General features: G+C 43.9%; 1 protein-coding gene across 1 annotated transcript in view; it reads right to left on the bottom strand.

Moving 5' to 3' along the window:
- The window catches only part of ADAM9 (ADAM metallopeptidase domain 9), a gene marked incomplete in the record, with an annotated part of 1,887,510 nt that overhangs the window by 332,152 nt on the left and 1,535,911 nt on the right, over positions 1-19,447 (bottom strand). Inside the window, 1 exon segment of the mRNA XM_044084336.1 lies at positions 483-588. Coding sequence (XP_043940271.1) covers positions 483-588 — 106 coding nt within the window.

Below are 19,447 nucleotides of genomic sequence, written 5' to 3'. Positions count from 1 at the left end.
GATTCAAGTTATGGATGGCCAAATCGTTCCTAATCATATGGTGATCGTCAGCTCTCCAAGTGTCAATGTAGTGGATTTCGATGTTGTGGCTGTTCGATGTACTGACAGTAACCCCTATATCTATCTATATATATATAAATAAATAAATATCTATATATATATATATATATATATATATATATATATATATATATATATAAAAATATGTGTACACACACACACACACACACACACACACACACACACACACACACAGACAGCCATCCTACACAGTTGCATGGAGTACATGACGCTATACACAATCACATTTACATATACACAGTTCTAAAACAAATTTTATGATCAATTATTGTCGACTGTTCAAGGAAAGTTTTGTACAGATCACTGCTTGCTTGCTAGGTTATTAACAAACAGGATATTCTTAAACTAGTGAATGTCAGTCATTTACACTGAGGTATCAAAACTTTCCAACTACTACTTACAATCATATGTTGGTCCACTGTCAATGCTTCCTCCATAACCTGGTTTCTCACAGTCAGGAGGTCCCCAGTTCTGATTACAGTGGCAGTTTTTGTTACTGTTACACATCTGGAAGACAGAAGGCTTCATTTGTAAAATACATCTAAAGACACAAAAGAGAAAAGTTTCAAACGTGCTAAATTAATTAAGACAGATAAATGGTTCTCTTAAAAAAAAAAGAGTCTATACAGAAATCACTTATTCAAATTGTTAGAGAGAGACTTTACTGTTTTGTGGCATTTTATTTCCAGGTAAACCAATCTAGCTATAAGTTTGCTTAGTTTTGCCTAAATTCCTCCAAACATCAGTCCAATGCACCACCTGTACAGGATGGAATGCGAAAAGTGTATGATGACAGGAAGAAGCAGCGAGTCATTACGCAGGGGGAAAAAAGAAGTCTGTGAATTTATGAAAACATTAAGTGGAAAAAGACTTGACGTCTGTGAAGTATGCCAAATGTTGCAGACAGCACGTACTTAAAGACACACACACCTCCAGGCTGGTCAAACAGTATGACGTACAGGAGACACTCCAGACGCAGTTAAGCATTGACAAGACCCCTATTCAAATTATTGTTAGCTACAGGCATCCAAATTTGACCAAGATGCCCACTCCACCTATCTGGACCTCTTCAAATCTATCAAGATCCAACCCTTTACCCTGTTCCTGGGTGACTACCCAACCATGAGACTGGAAAAAATATTCAAGCTAGAACACAAATGCCCAGAGATTCCTCGATTTTATCAATGCAAATGACTTGGAACAGCTAGTCGATACCCCCACAAGAGGTGATAATATCTTGGACTTGCTATTAACCAACATGAGTAACCACTGCAGCACCCCTACAGCATCATCCTCCCTGGTAAAATCCAACCATAAAGCGGTCACTTTCAAAGTCAGCATGTCCCCTGACCCCCTCTAGCTAGGGTCAAACAAAAAACTTCTCCAAAGCCGGTTACAACCTCATGAGGGATGGTATAAACAGCTTCACAGCCCCCCTCCCCCTCTGTAGGAACTAGCACCAATGTCCAAATCTACACCCAAGTACTATACGAACACTTGTATAGATGCAAGGAATCAAGAATACCTGACAGGATAAAATCATCCTCTGCAAGGAAGAGTAAACCTGTCTGGTGGATATCTGCAATAAATAAACTATATAACAAAAGGAAAAAAATGCTGTCCAGGACCAAGAAGGAGCAGATGCCCAATTGGAAGCAATCTCTCTTTAACCTAAACAAACAAATAAGAGCACTAGTGATATCTTCTTAAAAGTCAAATTTGAGCCCAAATTGGCCACATCTACTAGAGACAATCATAAGGCCTTCTTCACATATGTCCGCAGTCTCAAAGGAAGCACCCAGATCTATTCAGAACTGGTGGTCAAGGACACCACATACACAAATGTTGTAGATATAGCCAACCTCCTGGCTGACAGATACAGCGAAAACTTCACCCCTCTAGCCCTCCCATCAGTAAATCAGGACATCCCCAGTACCTGCCCCCTTCCCCTTATCTCTGGGAAACAGGTCATCACTGTCCTCTCAAAGGCAAAAAATACAGCCTCCATGGGACCTGATAACATCCCAGGCTGCATCCTACATGAACTCAAGAATGAACGTGCAGCACCATTAGGCACCCTATTCAACCAAAGCCCGAGTACCGGCTTTGTCTCAGCCGAGTGGAGGACAGCCACGGTCATCCCTTTACACAAAGGCGGAGCATCCACCGATCTGGGAAATTATAGACCCATCAGCCTAACTAGCCTGATCTGCAAGGTCATGGAATGGATTATCATGGACCTCATTAACAGGGCACTGGCAACCTCCGAACACTCCACCCCACACAGTTTGGCTTTGTCATGGGGCAGTCATGTCTGTTAAACCTGGCTGACTTCTTTGAGACAGTCGCCAAAGCCATGGATGACGGGAAGACTGCACACCACCTACCTTACCTGGCCAAAGCCTTTGACACTATTCCTCACTCAGGCATAATAGATAAACTCTCTCAACTACGCATCAATCCATATGTTACCAGATGGGTAGCAAACTGGCCCACTGACAGAACCCATCTAATCAAAATAGAGGAAGTTGCCTCAAGCAGTAGACCCGTAACAAGTGGAATACCCCAGGGATCGGTCTTGGGATCTCTGTTATTCAGGATATACTTCTCTGCAGGCCAAAACTAGTGGGCTACGGCTGACCAAGGTTGCAGATGACTGCCAGAAGGGCGCAGTCATCAATTCCCCAAGTGATGTGGATGACCTCCAAGAAAGTCTCACCCAAACAAATGATTGCTGCCAGAAACATGCCCTCAAGCTGAATGCCAAAAATTCCCTTTAGGGAAGAGTGACGTCCCCACATATTATCACATTAATAACAACGATCTAAGTACACAATCAGTCATGAGGGATTTGGGAACCCAGGTTGATAGCAACCTGACTTTTGACCACCATGTTGCTTCCATTGTACGGAAAGGTTTCTGCATGGCCCACCTCATAAATAAGGGTATCTCATCCAGGGGCAATGAGGTCATAACCTCCCTGTATTCTTTACTTGTAATGTCAATTATTGAGTAGAACACCCCCTTCAGTATGTACCTCGCAAAGCACATGCAGCGGCTAGAGAGACCACAGAAGTTCCTCACCAGGAGAATCCAGGGTCTCAAACATCTACCCTACACAGACAGGCTAAAAGCCCTGACCCTCTACTCAGTTTCATATAGACTCATCAGAGGTGACCTCTGTCTGGCATACAAAGCAATCTCAGACACCACCTTGATGGAACTGTTGCATATCCACAAGATAAGCTCCACTCAAGTAACCCACACCCGCGACCTCAACTTGGTCTGTGACATCAACAGGACTTGCTGGTGGGACAGATGCATGTCCAATAGATTCCACCATCTATGGAACAGACTCCCTCTCCACATCAAGCAGAGTACCTCGTTATCTTTTTTTAAGCACAACCTGGATAACTGGATGGGAAACAGAAAATATACCACTGGGATTCCACCTGTGTCCCTGCTGGACAGGGGCTTTAGGTGCTGACTTATCTAAACATGGGCTAAACTTTTGGCTAGGCTTACAAGGGCCTCAGGGCCAATAGCCTAGTAACTTCCTATGATCCTACCTGTTTCATCATCGTTTGAAGTCCTCAGCTGAACTACGCAGCATAATTCTCTACAGTAATGCATTCCAGGGTCTCACCAACCACAGTAAAATCCATTTTAAGTCAAACTTAACTGAATACACATCTAGCAGATACTTGTGCCTCATTACATACTTTTAAGAAATGACTCCTGGCAATGCACTGTATTATATCCATATTAAGAACATCCCTTACAATACAAATCCAGAGTGGACTTACAAGTACACTATTCAAAATCATGATGGCATAAGCATTCCATCTTATTTGCCTCTGCCACCATTTTCTTACAATGTACTGCAAAATATTATCACAACATAGGCAATTATACATTTATATAAATGAAAACAAACCATACTGACATTTCAGATGAAAACATTATATATCACTTTTAAATCTAGTCAGTCAACCATTACATGGCTCATTCATTCATTTTCTGCCTTCTCTTAAACCTCATTCATTCTCCAAAACATTATTCTGCATATATTGTTCACACAATTATTACTTTTTCCACATAATTTACTCCTACCCTTTTCTAAAGATCTCACTTCCAGTTCTCTTACCTTTGTTGCTATAGTCACTTCTTCTAGTAACGGTTGGTTTAGTCTTTGAATTTCATTTTCTAGTAAATGCTTTTTTGGCAGCCACCACAATTAAACTCATCAAGACCTTACTATGTCTAGGAAATTCTGATTGTTTATCACAGCTGAAAAACAAACATTTCCTTAATTACACCAATTTACAGTATTTCTGATAGAATAGTCTGCAAGAATTTTTAAAGTCTGCCAACTCGTATGTTCCCAATTACCTCTTTTTCCCCACCACACATTCAACATTTGCAATCTACCCAAGAAAAATTCTTTGGAGTCTGTGTGAGGTATAAAGGATCTATGCAAAATTTCCAAGCAAAGATCCTAAAGCTTTTACATTTTCTTGTATAATTAGGAGGCATCCATATATCCCCCATTGTTTCTTTATGAACTGCATATCCAATCTATATTCCCAATCATTTCTAACCTCTTCTGATAGATTCCCACAGTTATACAATTTTTTATATGCCGAACTAATTACCCCTTTAACAGCAGCTTCATCAAGATTCTACGAAAATCTCTACAAGTGCTGGTCTTTTGCCTAGGATCCCACTATTTCTTTCAATTTGCATATACTATAATATCAATCTTTGATAAGAAAGGCAGTCCAAATGCATTTGTGGCCTATTCCCATTCCATTATCTTTCCCTCTCTAATTATTTGATCCAAATTACCTTAGTTCCTTTGCCAGTTTTCTCCAGTAAATCTCATCCCCCTCTTGCCTATTTTCTGGACCCCTAAATACAGTCATCCCTTTTGGTAGAATTTCCTTTCTCCATCCCTGTTTTGGCTTAGTTCTTGGAATAGAACATTCTGTATGGTTTATTGTTATCCTCCTTAATGATCTACATTCAAAATTCCAGTCTTATCATCATCCTTTTCTAGTATGAATTCCAGCTTTCAGCTTGTACTATGTATAGGAGCCTTAACTGTGTAGCTGTGAAATACCCCTTCAATCAGCTAATCCCAAACCACCCTGTTCTGTTCCAAGGATCACCTTATCCCACTTGACTCTTGCTTTCTTCTCCTACCAGATACAATCCTTCAACTCTTTATTAACTGCTATCCACAACTTATCCTTTAGTTGACAAAAATATGCCTGACTTGTGCATAAATCTAAAAGGACTAAACACAATTTCACTGCTTGTATCTTGCTATCCATATCCATAAAATAGAGCTTTCAATTTCTCAATGTTTGCACTATCATTTGTTTAGTCTCTTCCTACATATCATTAGGTGCCATAATAGAATCCTTTTTTAATCCATACTCCTAAGTACTTTATTTTATCATGTCCCCATAAATATGGGTAATGCTGAACCAATGTGTGTGCAGGTACACAGTTTACAGTTATTGCCTTTATGTTATCTTCCATAATTTTGCATCTCAAAAAGTCTTGAAACGAAGAATGCTCCACAACACTGAAATGTCCTTTTCTGGTTTTACCAGGTATAAAATATAATCTGCAAATAAAGCCATACCAATTTTATCCTTGAATTTCTGAGTCTTATATTTTCTTTGCCAATAGATTTAAATGTAATGTAAATAAAGCAGATAGAGGACACCTCTACCTGGTTCTTCTGCTCAAACAGAACTTATCAGAGAGAACCTGCTTTAATTTTCACCTCCTATACCTCATACATCCTCCTAATCAACCTTATAATTTTAGCAGGCAATGCAAATGCTTCCATTGCCCTACTCATAAAATCCCGGCTTACTCTGTGAAATGCTTTCTCTGTATGAAAAACCAACAACAGTGGCGTTTTCTTACATTCTGCTTCCCTCTGGATCACCACTGATCTGTTAATGTTGTATATAGTAATAAAATGATTGCTTTCCCCTCCACAAAACCACACTGATCCATATCTATCAAGTCTGGCATCACCTTTGCCATTCTTTTAGGCATTATAGAAATAAGGGTCTATATTACGTGATCGAATGGTCAAATAGTCGAACACATAATAGTCGACCCGTAATAACTGAACAGCCACAATGTCGAACAGAAAATAAAAAAAAGAAAAACCCACGCAAACAAACCATTTAAACGATCTATGCAGGGGGGGGGGGGCAAGCCTCCCTGCACCGTCACAACCCCCGCTACTTAAATACACCAACTCCGAGATAGCACTACAGTGCAGACAATGGAAAACTTCCATTTCTGCACTGTACAGAGATCTCCATTCAACCGTTCGACACTGTGGCGGTTCGATTACAGGTCGACTATTACATATTCGAATATTTGACCATTCGATCACGTAATATAGACCCTAGGAATAAATACATTATAATCATGGTTTACAATAGAAACAGGCCTATATGAAGCTGGATCTGATGGGTCTTTACCATCTTTAGTTATTACAGCCACTATCATTTTCTTAAAGGATGCTGGTGCTTCTCCTTTTAAAATACCGTTATTCCTTGTTTTAGGCTCCTAAGCTTGTCAGCAACTTTATTTTCTGTTGTCTGAGCCACTGTGCTAAACATTTTTGGGCTCTGGAGTTACCAAAACAGTTAGCTTGGCAGCAATGTTTCTAAACACATGCATATTACTGAGGTAGCCCCCGATTTCCTCTTTAGCACTCAAACTGTTCCTCTTCTTGTTCTTTGAGATTCCCATATTCTGCAATACTTTAACCTTTGTCAGTCCCTCTAAATAATTCTCCTTACTTCTTAAGCATATCTTTTTCTTTAATTTTCACCATATTTTTAAACTCCATGTTAATTTTATTCCACTCCCTATCTATATTTTCAGAATACATTTCTAGCTTCCATAAAAACTCCTGAATCATTTTCTCTACCCATTCCATAAACTTCTCTGTTTTTGACAGACAGGTGGGGAAGTGCCAGTCTTTTTTTTATTTCATTACCCTGCATTTTTATTTTAGTTATTACTGGTGCATGATGTGAAACAGTTACTGGATGCATCTCAAAACTTTCAATTAAACACACATGCTCCTGTGAAATATGAATGAAAGTAAGAAACGGGGGGGGGACGAGAACTGTTTCTCGAATTTAAAGAATGTATGTGGCAGTTAAGATTTAATGCCAACAACCCACCTGGGTTGAATGATATTTCCATCTCTAGTTATTTAAAACTGAAAGCTGAATTTTATCTTTGATAGTTTTGTAATATTTTAACTTGCACAGCAAATAAGGAAAGTAGGGGAAAATGTGATCAATGTATGTTTATAAAAAGAAGTTATGTCTGACCATAACGTTCCATCGGAGTTGCTGATCTTCTTCCAGTCATCACTGATGGGTTCGGTTCTGAGTCCTCAGAACAGAGTCGGCCTTATACCAAGCTTGCGTGCACCAAAAACTCTCGAGCTAAGCTGCTACCCACGATGCCCTTCACTCAGTTACCTCAGATCGAGTTTGCATGCAACATATAGAAGAAACAGAAAATCAGAGGCCATCTCTGCACAGAAACCCTGAAACACCACAAAGACCCAGAAGATCCGTCAACAGCCTTTGGCAGGGGTCGGTGAGGGTGTGATGACTGGAAGAAGATCAACAACTCAGATGGAATGTTATGGTAAGACATAACTTCATTATCTGAAGTTGTTAATCTTCTTCCTATTCATCACTGATGGGACAGAATCCCAAGCTACGTCGAGAAAGTACAGTTGTGTACACTTACCATAAATGTAGATGTTCGAGTGTATTCACTGTTGCAGTCATTACATTTGGGTAATCTGCTGGCAGGTTACCCTCAGTTGACCTGATTAACAAAGTCTTGGGTCCTGCGTCGGTTGCTGTCCCTTCTTCCATGACGTCAGGTCATCAGGGGTATAAAACATGCAGCCGACGCCATTACTTCAGCTTTTCTTGCCCCAGATGTCAGGGATCTGCCCGCAAATGGGGAGCAAATAAAATTAAGAACACAAAAATATACCTCCAACCAAAAGCAAATACACCAAAAGGGCTTTTAAGCACAGTAAAGGAAAGTAGAGGTACAGCCAGAGAAAAATAGGGGGCTGGAGGGAGGGAACCAGGACTGCAACAGTGAATACACTCGAACATCTACATTTATGGTAAGTGTACACAACTGTACTATGTTCTTCGTGTTTCACTGTTGCAGTCATTACATTTGGGTAGATTCCCAAAGCTATGCTTGGGAGGAGAAAATTATACAGCATTATGACCAGCTATAAGGCCCTGCAAGACAGCAGTGGCAAAGCCAGCTCTGGATTTAGAGAAAAGTGGTAAATGGTAATGTTTGGTGAAAGTATGAACTGAGCTCCAGGTAGCAGCTTCTAGAATATCCCTGGTAGGAACACCTCTGAGAAAGGTTGTTGAAATGGGATCTGATCCCCTGGGGGATAGTTTTTCCATGGTGCTTATAGCAGAAACTAATACAATGGCTTATCCATTTGGAAATGGTTTGCTTTGAAACAGCCTTTCCCTCTGCCCCTGCAGCAAATGCTGCCAGCAGTTGTTCATATTTTCGTTGAGATTTAGTCCTGTTTAAGTAAAATCTAAGTTGTCTGTGTACATCCAATGAATGCAGAATCCGCTCACCCTTGTTCTGTGGATTTGGAAAGAAAGTTGGAAAATGAATGGTCTGATTAACAGCCACACTGGATACCACCTTGGGCATGAAGGATGGGTTGGTCCCGAGAGATACCCTGTCTGCATGAAAAATGATGAAAGGCTCCACTGCCATAAGAGCCTGTAATTCGGAAATCCTTCTAGCTGAAGTGACTGCTAAAAGGAAAGCTGTTTTGCAGGAGAGAAATTTTAAGTCTGCAGTAGCAGCTGGCTCAAAAGGAGGGAGAGTGAGTTTCTCCAATACAAAATTAAGGTCCCAGGCAGGGGTTGGAGCTCTCCTGGGTGGTCTTAAGTTTTTGGCCCCTCTGAGATACTGCTTTAGCAGAAGATGAGAGAAGAGGGGAGGTTCTGTGTTGTAATGAGCTGAAATGGCTGAGGCATGGATTTTTATGGAAGAAAAGGACAGGCCCTTGTGAAGCATCTCAGATGAGTATTTCAAAATCTGAGGAATATTGGGCACTGCTGTGCTTATCCCTTGAGATTGATTACAGGCACAAAATCTTTTCCATTTGCCAGCATAAGATTTTCTAGTACTAAGTCTTCTTGCCTCCACAATGACATCCACCACAGGTTTGCTGAGGGATGCTAAGGGTGAATTTAGATTATTAGCCACGCTGCAAGAGTCAAAGTTTGGAGCTGAGGGTGCAGAGTTTAGTTGTTCTGCTGAGACAGTAAGGAAGGTGCATGAGGCAGGTGCCACAGTGAAATGTGTGACACACTGTGCAGGAGTGGGTACTAGTGTTGGTGAGGCCAGTCTGGAGCAATCAAAATATTTTTTGGTTTGTCCTGTTTGACTTTTAGAACTTTGGAGAGCAGAGGCAGAGGGGGGAAAGGCATACACTGATAGTTTTTTCCAGCTGAAGGACAGAGCATTCACTTTCCAGGCTTTTTTGTTATGAGTTCTTGTGCAAAATTTGTCCAACTGATAGTTCTGGGGTGTGGCAAAAAGACCTATGTCTGGGCTCCTCCATTTGCATGTCAACATGTTGAAAATCCGTGGTTCCAGTTTCCATTCGTGTGGGTCCATGAGATTTCTGCTTAGTTCGTCTGCCAGAGTATTCAGCTTTCTTGGCAGGAATTGAGCTTGTAGTTGTACTTGATAGCTCAAGGCCGTGTTCCACAATGCCATGGCTAGTCTGCAGTGGGGGTAGGAGTGTCTACCCCCCTGCTTGTTTATGTATCACATAACCGTGGTGTTGTCCATCTTTATCAGTAATTGTCCTGGATGAAGGTAGTCCTTGAAGGCTGTCAGTGCATTCTGTACAGCTAGCATTTCTTTCTGATTTATATGAAGGTGCATTTGATTTGGGCTCCACTTTCCCTGAATGCACTTCCCTGCCAGATGAGCACCCCATGCATAGTCTGATGCATCTGTAATTAAGGTTTGGGTGGTGTGAATGGCAGTCCCTTGTTCTGGTGGCAGGCCTCTGCCCACCATAGGAACTCTAGGTGCAGGCAAGGTATGATAGGAATCATTGTTTCCAGGCTGTGACAATGTTGACTCCACAGACTTTTTAAGTACCACTGAAGTTTCCTCATATGCAGTCTTGCATATGGAATTGGAAGAATGCAGGAGGCCATGAACCCCATGGCTTGCAGTATTTGCCTTGCAGAAAGAGGAGTTTTTGTGGCCACCTGTTTGAAGTGAGTCACCAAATGAATTTGCTTTTCTGGCGTAAGGAAAGCCATCTGGGCAGTTGTATTCAAGCTTGCACCCAGGAATGTAATTTTCTGAGAGGGTACCAGTTGTGATTTCTTTTTGTTTACAGTGTACCCTAGACAAGTTAGAACCCTTTTTACAAATGCCAGATGTTTTACAAGAATGTCCTTGTTTTCTGCCTGAATTAGACAATCGTCCAGGTATGGATATATTTAAATATTTCTTTGCCTGCAAAATGCAATTACTGGAACCAGGCACTTTGTAAAGACCCTAGGTGCAGTAGATAAGCCAAACAGTAGTGCAGAGAACTGGTAATGCAAGTACCTGCTTTGAAGCGGAGGTATCTTCTGCAAGATTCCCTGATTGGGATATGCAGTTAAGCCTCTTTTAAATCTAGAGTTGCCAACCAGACATCTTTGCCTAGCATAGGAGGTAACTGGTGAAGAGTCAGCATCTGAATTTTGGAATGTCCAGAAAGGTGTTTAGAGTACATAAGTCCAGAATTGGACGCCATGATTTGTCTTTTCTGGGTACTAGGAAAAGTCTTGAATAGAAACCTTATCCCCTTTCCCCTTCTGGTACTAGTTGAATAGCCCCCATGCTCATGAGGGAAAGTACTTGTTTCTGGGCCTCTGCCCACTGATTTGGGGACAGGTCTGGCCATCCATTTGGAGTTGGCAACGTGTGGAAATTAAATATGTATCCCTGGGATACTATATTTAAAACTCATTTGTCCCAGGTTATAAGTTGCCAGTTTTATGCATGAAGAGCCAGTTTTCCCCCCAAAGGGGCGGCTAAAAGTAAGTGCTTGGTAAGTGTAGAGGGAAGTCATTGAGACTGCTTACCACAAGGTGGTGTCTTGTTGTTTCCAGATTTGGAAGAGGAGGCACCCCATTGCTTTGTTCTGAAAGTCCCTTGGGACTGAAACCTGGTGCCTTTGGAATGTCTGGGTTTGACTTGAGTGGCTCTCAAAGAAACTGGAAAGGACCAGTTCTTAGAAGGCCAGTGCCTATTAAATCTTGGAGGTTGCACTTGTAAGAAATCTTTCACAGTTTGCATAGATTTAGCTTTATCTTTTTTAGAACTTCTTCAGCCTTATTACCAAAGAGACGGTCCTGTTGTAAAGCAGCATCCAATAATTTTGCTTTAACATGATCAGGCCAGAGATTGCTCTTTGTGCCAAGCATGCCTCCTTAGCACAGACCCAGTTACAGCAGCCCTGCAAGAGGCCTCCAAAGAATCAAAACCACACAGCAAAGTATGTTTTCCAATTTGTTCAGCTGAATGCAATAGATCCTGTAAATCTTTACTTTACATTCAGTCAGAAATCAACATCATTTTCTGTTTAAGCAGTCCCATGATATGCTGCTGATATTTTAGCATATGGAATTGACAGTTTAATGCCCTGACTGCCAAGGTTGCAGAAGTGTAGACCTTCTTACCCCATCTATCCAGCGCCCTGGAATCTCTATCAGAAGGGGTAGGATTTTTAGCAGTAGAAGCTTTAATGCCCTTGGGGCCCTGAGAAATGGTTTCATGATCCGCAACAGGATTTTTGAAAAGAAATTTGTGGGAGTCAGGAACCCTGTAGTATCTGTCTGGCTTACAAGGAGCCGGAGGTAGAGAATCAGGAGCCATACTAGATTCCGAAAACACATCATCAACAATGTCTAGAACAGGAGGTATAGCCAAAGGCCTATGCTGAGGAAGAAGAAAATCCCTAAGCCTCTTTTTAGATTCAGAAAAATCCTGACTTTCCCAGTGGAAATGTTCCCTTAAGGTATGTAAAGTTTCCCCAAAAGAAAACTCCTCAGGGGGAGAAGCAGAAGGAATGGAATCCTCTGCATCAGAGTCCTCATAAGTAGGTAAAGACAATTCCTGTTCATCAGAAGAGTCGAAAGAAATAGAATCCTGTTCAGAAGATTCATAGTCAATTTCTTGCCTAGGCCTCTTAGAGGGGGGGGTTGGCTATCCCTGATTAGAGTAATTAAATCTTCAGCCATTTTGATCATTTGATTTTTAGGCATAGGGGCCTGCACATGTGGCCAAGGTGTCGGTTTTTTAGACATAGTTTGAGATTTTGGCCTTAATATTGAAGATGGCATTGGTTTAATATACAAATCTGTAGGCCTGAATACACCCTCAGAAGCCAGTGCCTGCACAGCGGCTCCGGACCCATCTAAGGTAGAGACATCCATGGGTTCCATAATTTAAGTATCTCATGGCATACCGGACTCCGAATGGGTCTCAGTAGAGGCCTGCGAATAAGAAGTAGCGGGTATCAGGGGCTGCAAAAGCGCCTCACTGAGTACCGGCAAACTGGTGACTGGCTTAGGAAAAGCATTGTCTGCAATTTTGGACCTCAATGGCCTGTCTCTGTCTTTTTCTTTGCATTTTTTAGGTATTCCGGTAGTCGGATTCCTAACCGACATCATTTCTGGATAATGAAAGCGTGAGCCGAACTATTTAGAAGCAAAAATGTTCTGACGACGGATAGTGCATTGATTAAATAAAGCACAGAACCGACAGCAAGGTACATCGTGGTCAGGGCCTAGGCAAGGAATACAGTACAAATGAAAATCCTTATGAGGTATTTGCTTCCCACAAGTAATACAATTATTAACTTTTACTGACATTGGTAAGGAGCAATAAAAAGTTTCCCCAACGGGGTACTTAGCTTTTTAGTTGAAGACTTCAGATCTGAAACTCGAAAACGAAAATTTCAGGAGTCGGCTGACCAGCACTTGCAAACTGCTTCTGCTTCGGGCACCGCGCGGCAAGAAAGACTGATGTAATGGCGTCGGCTGCATGTTTTATACCCCTGACGACCTGACGTCATGGAAGAAGGGACAGCAACTGACGCAGGACCCAAGACTTTGTTAATCAGGCCGACTGAGGGCAACCTGCCAGCAGATTACCCAAATGTAATGACTGCAACAGTGAAACAGGAAGAACATCCTGGGTGGCCCTCATGGAAGAACATTCCTGAGAGCCATTGAGCCAAAGGCCGCTCTTCCCCTGGAGATTAAATCCAATTTGTAATGCCTTGATGTATGGGGGGTTTAGCCCAAATGGCTGCTGCACAGATGTCATCCATGGAGGCCCTAGAGTGGAAGGCAGCCGATGCTGCAATAACCCTAGTTGAGTGAGCTTTTATTTGACCAGGCTCAGACTCATTCGTAAGCGAATATGAGAAGCTGATGCAATCCCTGAGCCATTTTGACAAAGTAACTTTTTATACTGCACATCCCATTCTAGGACCAGAAAAGGAAATGAAAATTTGGTCCAACTTGCGAAAGGACTTAGTTCTGTCCAGGTAGAAACTTAATTGTCTATGAACATCCAGTGAATGTAGGCAGTATTCTCCCTTGTTTAAATAATTTGGAAAGAATACAGGGAGCTGAATGGACTGGTTAATAGAAAAGTCGGAAACCACCTTGGGGAGAAAGGACGGGTTAGTACGAAGTGATACTCTGTCCTTAGACCAGATAAGGGCTCTTGATACATAAGGCTTGCAACTCAGATATTGTTCTGGCTGAAGTGACCGCCACCAGAAAACAAGGATTTCCATGACAGGAATTTTAGATCATATGTCACAGCAAGCTCAAAAGGGGAGAGAGAGAGAGAATGGAGAACTCTGGAAAGTTTCCATGCCTCCACTGGCTGCCTGATGGGAGGTCTGCTGTAGAAAATTCCCTTGAGGAAGGTCTTGGAAAGTCAGGTGGAAATAAGCGGGGCTCAATCTGAACCGTTATGGAAGTTGGAAATAACTGCTAAATGGACCCGAATGGTGGAAGCTGATGCACCATTGTCAACAACTCAGCAAGGTAATGAAGAGTAGTAGCTACAGGAGCTGAGAACGGATCTAGCTTCCGATTATGTGACCAGATAGAGAATCTTTTCCATTTGTCCCTGTAAAATTTTCTAGAGGATGGTTTATGAGAGGCCAGGATAAAATCACGGACAGATGAGGAGAGGGTTTCCTGCCTGGCAACTAACGGAAGTGGAGTAACCAAGCCGTCAGCTTGAGTGTGGATAGATTCGGTGGAATCAGCCCGACGAGTAGGATCCAAGGAGGTTGTAACAGGTGAGGTCGGAGGAAGGGGAAACCACACTTGACAAGGCCAGAACGGGACAATGAGGATCACCTTGTTTCTCAACCAAATAGCTTTCCTTAGAAAAAGGGGGATCAGAAGAATCGGAGGATAAGCATAAAGGAGACCCATGGGAAAATTGTGAATCAAAGCGTCTCTTGGTGACTTCCCGTGAGGGGGAAAGAGGGCAAAGTAGCTGCTGCAGTTTGAGAGGGAGGCGAAAAGATCGCAGCATGGCTGGCCCCAACGGCTGAAGATTTCTGCCATCACACTCCGATTGAGAGACCACTCGTGAGGACGGAGGATGCATCTGCTTAGCCTGTCTGCAATCACATTGGAGCTCACCAGGATATGAGTTGAGATCAGAAAGTAGTTGGAAGCTATCGCCCAATGCCAGATTCTCATGGCTTCTCAACATAGGGGGTAGGATTTGGTCCCTCCCTGCTTGTTTATGTACCGGACAACGGACATGTTGTCCGACTGAATAGAAATCTTTCCTGACAGAAGGAATGGATGGGAATGCTTGCAAAGCCAATAGCACCGCTCTTATCTCCAGGATATTGATATGCAAGTGGACCTCTATGGTGGACCACGTGCCTTGGACTGACTTTCCCTAGAAGTGGCCCACCCACCCTATCAGGGAAGCGTTTGTGGTCACCGAGTCGCTGGGTTGGGGAGCCTGGAAGGGGCGACACCAAAGATTTTCGTCTGTACTCATCCACCAGAGGAGATCTTGTTTGCAGGTGTTGGTGATGAGAATATGTGAGCTCAGGGGATGAAGACTGGATATCCACTGAGACAGAAGGAGCCATTGTAGTAGTCTCATGTGTAGTCTGGCTAGGGGAACAATTGGGATGGCTGCCACCATAGACCCCAGAGCATGAAAAAGTTCCCTTGCAGACAACTTTCTTCGACAGAGTATCACTTGAACTTGTGCCCTTAATCTCTGAAGCCTGTGAGGGGGAAGAGAGACCAGACTTGATTGAGTGTTGAATATTGCCCCTATAAATTTCAGTTGTTGTGAGGGCTGAAGGTTGGATTTTTCCCAGTGGATGGTGATGCCGAGCGACTCAGCTAGTACTAGATTGTAGTGGAGGGCCCTGACCAGAAGGCACTTGGTGGGGGTGAAGAGGAGCCAATTGTCTAAATACGGAAACACCTGGAATCACTGAAGTCTCAGATGAGCTGTGACCACTGCTAGGCATTTCGTGAACTCTCTGGGGGCTGGTGAGAGACCGAATGGCAGGGCTCTGAATTGGTAGTGATTGGCCCCCAGCCGGAAGCTAAGGAGTCTCCTGGAGCACTTGTCCATTTTGATGTGGTAATACCATTCCCGGAGGTCTAATGAGCACATCCACACACCCTCCCACAGAAAGGGGAGGATGGATTGAATCGTGACCATGCAGAACTTGGTCTGAACCACTGATTTGTTTAGCAGGCGGAGGTCCAAAATGGGTCCTCCAGTCCCCAGTCTTCTTTGGCAGTAAAAAGAATCTTGAGTAAAACCCGGATCCGCACTGGTCTGGGGGGACCTGTTGGATGACTCGTTTTTGACATAGCTTTCGTATTTTGGAAGCTGCCTCCTCCCTTTGACTGGGTGGGACATCGGGAAGGGATTCCAGAGGTCTTGGATAAGAGATTAGCGGAATGTGATAGCCTCTGGAAATTATTCTCTGCACCCACTGATCATTTGTAATAGACAGCCAGGCAGCTTGGTGCAGAGAGAAACACACCCCGACTGCTTCCAGAGGAAAGCAATCAGGCAGCGCTTCAGGAGCACTGATAAAGTCTTCCCGAGAACAAATCTCTGGAATCCTGATTTCGAGGACCCTCTCTGCCCCGAAAGGGGCGTCTTCCATTATTGGAACCCCCCTCTGCCTCTGGGGGAGTACTCATCATGTGCATTGCGGAAAGGACCTTGAGACTTCTTGTGCCACATCTTTCCACTCCTCTGGTTTCTGGAGAAGGAGCACTGAGGTTTGGAAAAACATAGACCCACGTCAGACAAGGTCTTCCCGTCCTGCTCGCACCTGGCTAATGTATCCTTGACCTTCGCACCGACCAAAGCTGATGGCTCGATAGGGGCATTTAAAAAAAAAAAAGACTTGGAGTCCGCGAGGTCACAAATGCACATGCAGGCATGGCGTCTCATAACTACGCCTGCACCCGCAGCTCTAGCTGCTCCTTCGGTTCCGTGGGACAGCAACCTCATGGATGAATTGGAGATCGACTCTAGGGTGGCAAGCTGGGAAGCAACTTTATCAAGTGCCCCATCCGAAACTTGACCCATGAGGGTTCCAGAGAGCTCGGTGATGAGATCTCTCTGGAGCCTCGTAAAATGTGCCAAAAAGTTCAGAAACCTGACAGCAAAGGTCGCTGATGCAAAAACTCGCTCCCCTAGCCTATCCACCGCCTGGGACTCTCTGTTGGGCGGGTGGACAGCAGGACTTTCCTCCGCAAGGTCCTTTTTCGTGGCTGCCGCCGCCACCACCACAGTGTCTACTGGCAAACCAATGGAGTTGGTCCTCTGGAGGGGAGAGTATCTTATCTGCTCTCCTGGGGACGGCCTTAACAGTATCAGGTTTCTTCCATGACCGCTGCACGATGAGCTTGACCAACTCATCGGCAGGTGGGGTCACCCAAGAAGTAGAGGGCTGAGAGCAGAAGGTCTGCAGGAATATGGATTCCTCCGAGGAAGGATTGGAGGGCTTCCAGTCACCCCTCTGCTTCAAGATTTCCAGGATGTCTCCAAATGAGACACAGTCAGGGGGTGACCGTGGGGATCCTTCCCCATCATCGTAGTCCATATCTTCAGTGAGGGACTCCTTTGGGGAGTCTATGTGTTTCCTCCTACATTCCCGTTTCCGAGGGGGTTCTTCAGTGGGAGCATCCGAAAAAGACTCAGAAAGGGAAATACTCTGAACAGGGGTTTCCTGGGCCTTGTGCTCGCAGAGTCCTGGGGGGCTGGCCTTTGACAGCTGCAGCTCAGAGGGAACTGGTGGAATGTCCGACGTAGAAGGATTGCTCAAAGCGAGCACCCTCTCCATCACCTGGAAAGCAGGCCCGCCTGAAGAGGAATGGGAGCCCAGAACCGAAGAAGACAATTTCGGAACCGGAGTCGCACTCTGCTCCACACGGTCCGCTCCTGGGGACGCAGCCTCAAGCAAAATAAATCCAGGCAGGAATCAACCTTGGACCTGAAGACGGAACTGGCAACACAACGGGAACCGTGGCCGGAACTGAGGGTTCCACCCCCCAAAGCATGAGATTGAGGAAGGGTGGGTTCCAATGGAACCGACACCCAAAGGGGTCTCGGAGCCTCAGACACGGTCGTTGTCGGCACTGAGGTAAGGGGTCCTGCAGATGTCGGAAATATGAGCCTCGGAACCAAGGGATCCAAGGGAGGAAAGTACGCAGGGGTCGCCGGTGTAATAGACCCAAAGCCCAGAGTGTGATGGGGTCTAGGAAAATTTGTAATTCCCCTGGTGGTCAGCAGCTGATCAAAGAGGCGCACCACATCCATTTCTGAAAGGTTCCTGGTGGACCTTACCGATGCCCCTGAGGGGGAGTCAGGCCAGTCCAAAAAGGGGCTGAAGGCTTGTCTGGCAAAAGGATCAGCAGACGGGGAGTTCTGGGTCCGTGGTGCAATGAAGAACAGCACAGACTGTTTCAGTTTGGAAACAGACAGAAGTGGAATAATTGGAGCCAAGAATGGGCTTGGAGCCGAGGTCACTGCAGGGGTGGAGGTCAACTGCAGCTCCGAAGCTGTAGTTGGAACTAATGTCGGAGCGGAGATGGGGGACGTCGCTGCTGAGGTAGAGATGGGCAAACTGTTCAGAACAGAGGTTATAGTGGACACCGGAGCCGGAACAGGCACCGATGGGACGACCTCGGTATGAAGCACTGGAGTCAAACTCGGAGCCGAGGTGGTCGGAACCGAGGAGGCGATACAGTGCTCTGAAGAAGTCTTGTGGGCCTTGTGCTTATGGCTTTTGCCTCTTTCACCGGCCAGTGAAGAGGGGTTTGAACAAGGACGTTTCTTGTCCACAGAAGGAGGGAATGAGACCTCCGACAGAGAAATAGCCTCTGAAAAAGACGAAGGAAGCAGGGCCTTAAGAATCAAGTTGTTTTGTCATTCATTCTGGGTCCGCTGACTGAAGCTAGCACAAACATCACATGGAGGTTTCGTTGATAAATGTGGCACCCTGAAACAATACACACACTCTTCATGTAGATCACTATTTGGGAGTTTACCACTGCAGAAGAGCAGTGTTTAAACCCCATAGTCCTTTCTTTTCTGACATAACAGGAAAACACACACACACATGCTAAAGTAGAAGAAAGTGTAGAGAGAAAAGAAGAGAGAGAAATACAAACAATGGTATTGGGAATACCACAAGGGTAAAAGGGTCAATACCAACAATGGTACAAAAAGAAATACCTGTGGGTAGAGCTGAGTGAGTAATTAGAGAAAATAAATAGCAAACAGACAGGAAAACCTCACAAATACTTATAAATTTTGAAAAAATATAACACTTGGCTGGAGAGCTCGGTGAAATGCTGCTATACGGCTGTGCAGCAAACGAGATCTGGGGTAACTGAGTGAAGGGCACTGTGGGTAGCAGCTTAGCTCGAGAGTTTTTGGTGCACGCAAGCTTGGTATAATGCCGACTTGGTTCCGAGGGCTTGGAACTGAACCCATCAGTGATGAATAGGAATAAGATTAACAACTTCAGATTATATCTTTTTATACTGTCTTAGTGTATCAACAGTATGCTGGATTGATGTTTGTTATTTATTTATACATATGGGTTAGTATGAAGAACAAACATACTATTGTAGTTTGTTTTGTCTTGCAATTTTTATTATTATTTCTTAATCAAGTTTCA

The sequence above is a fragment of the Protopterus annectens genome, chromosome 9.part0 (assembly GCF_019279795.1).
Source record: "Protopterus annectens isolate FY-2018-M chromosome 9.part0, PAN1.0, whole genome shotgun sequence".
Taxonomy (NCBI): Eukaryota; Metazoa; Chordata; order Ceratodontiformes; family Protopteridae; genus Protopterus; species Protopterus annectens.
This window is presented reverse-complemented; position numbering and strand designations above follow the sequence as displayed.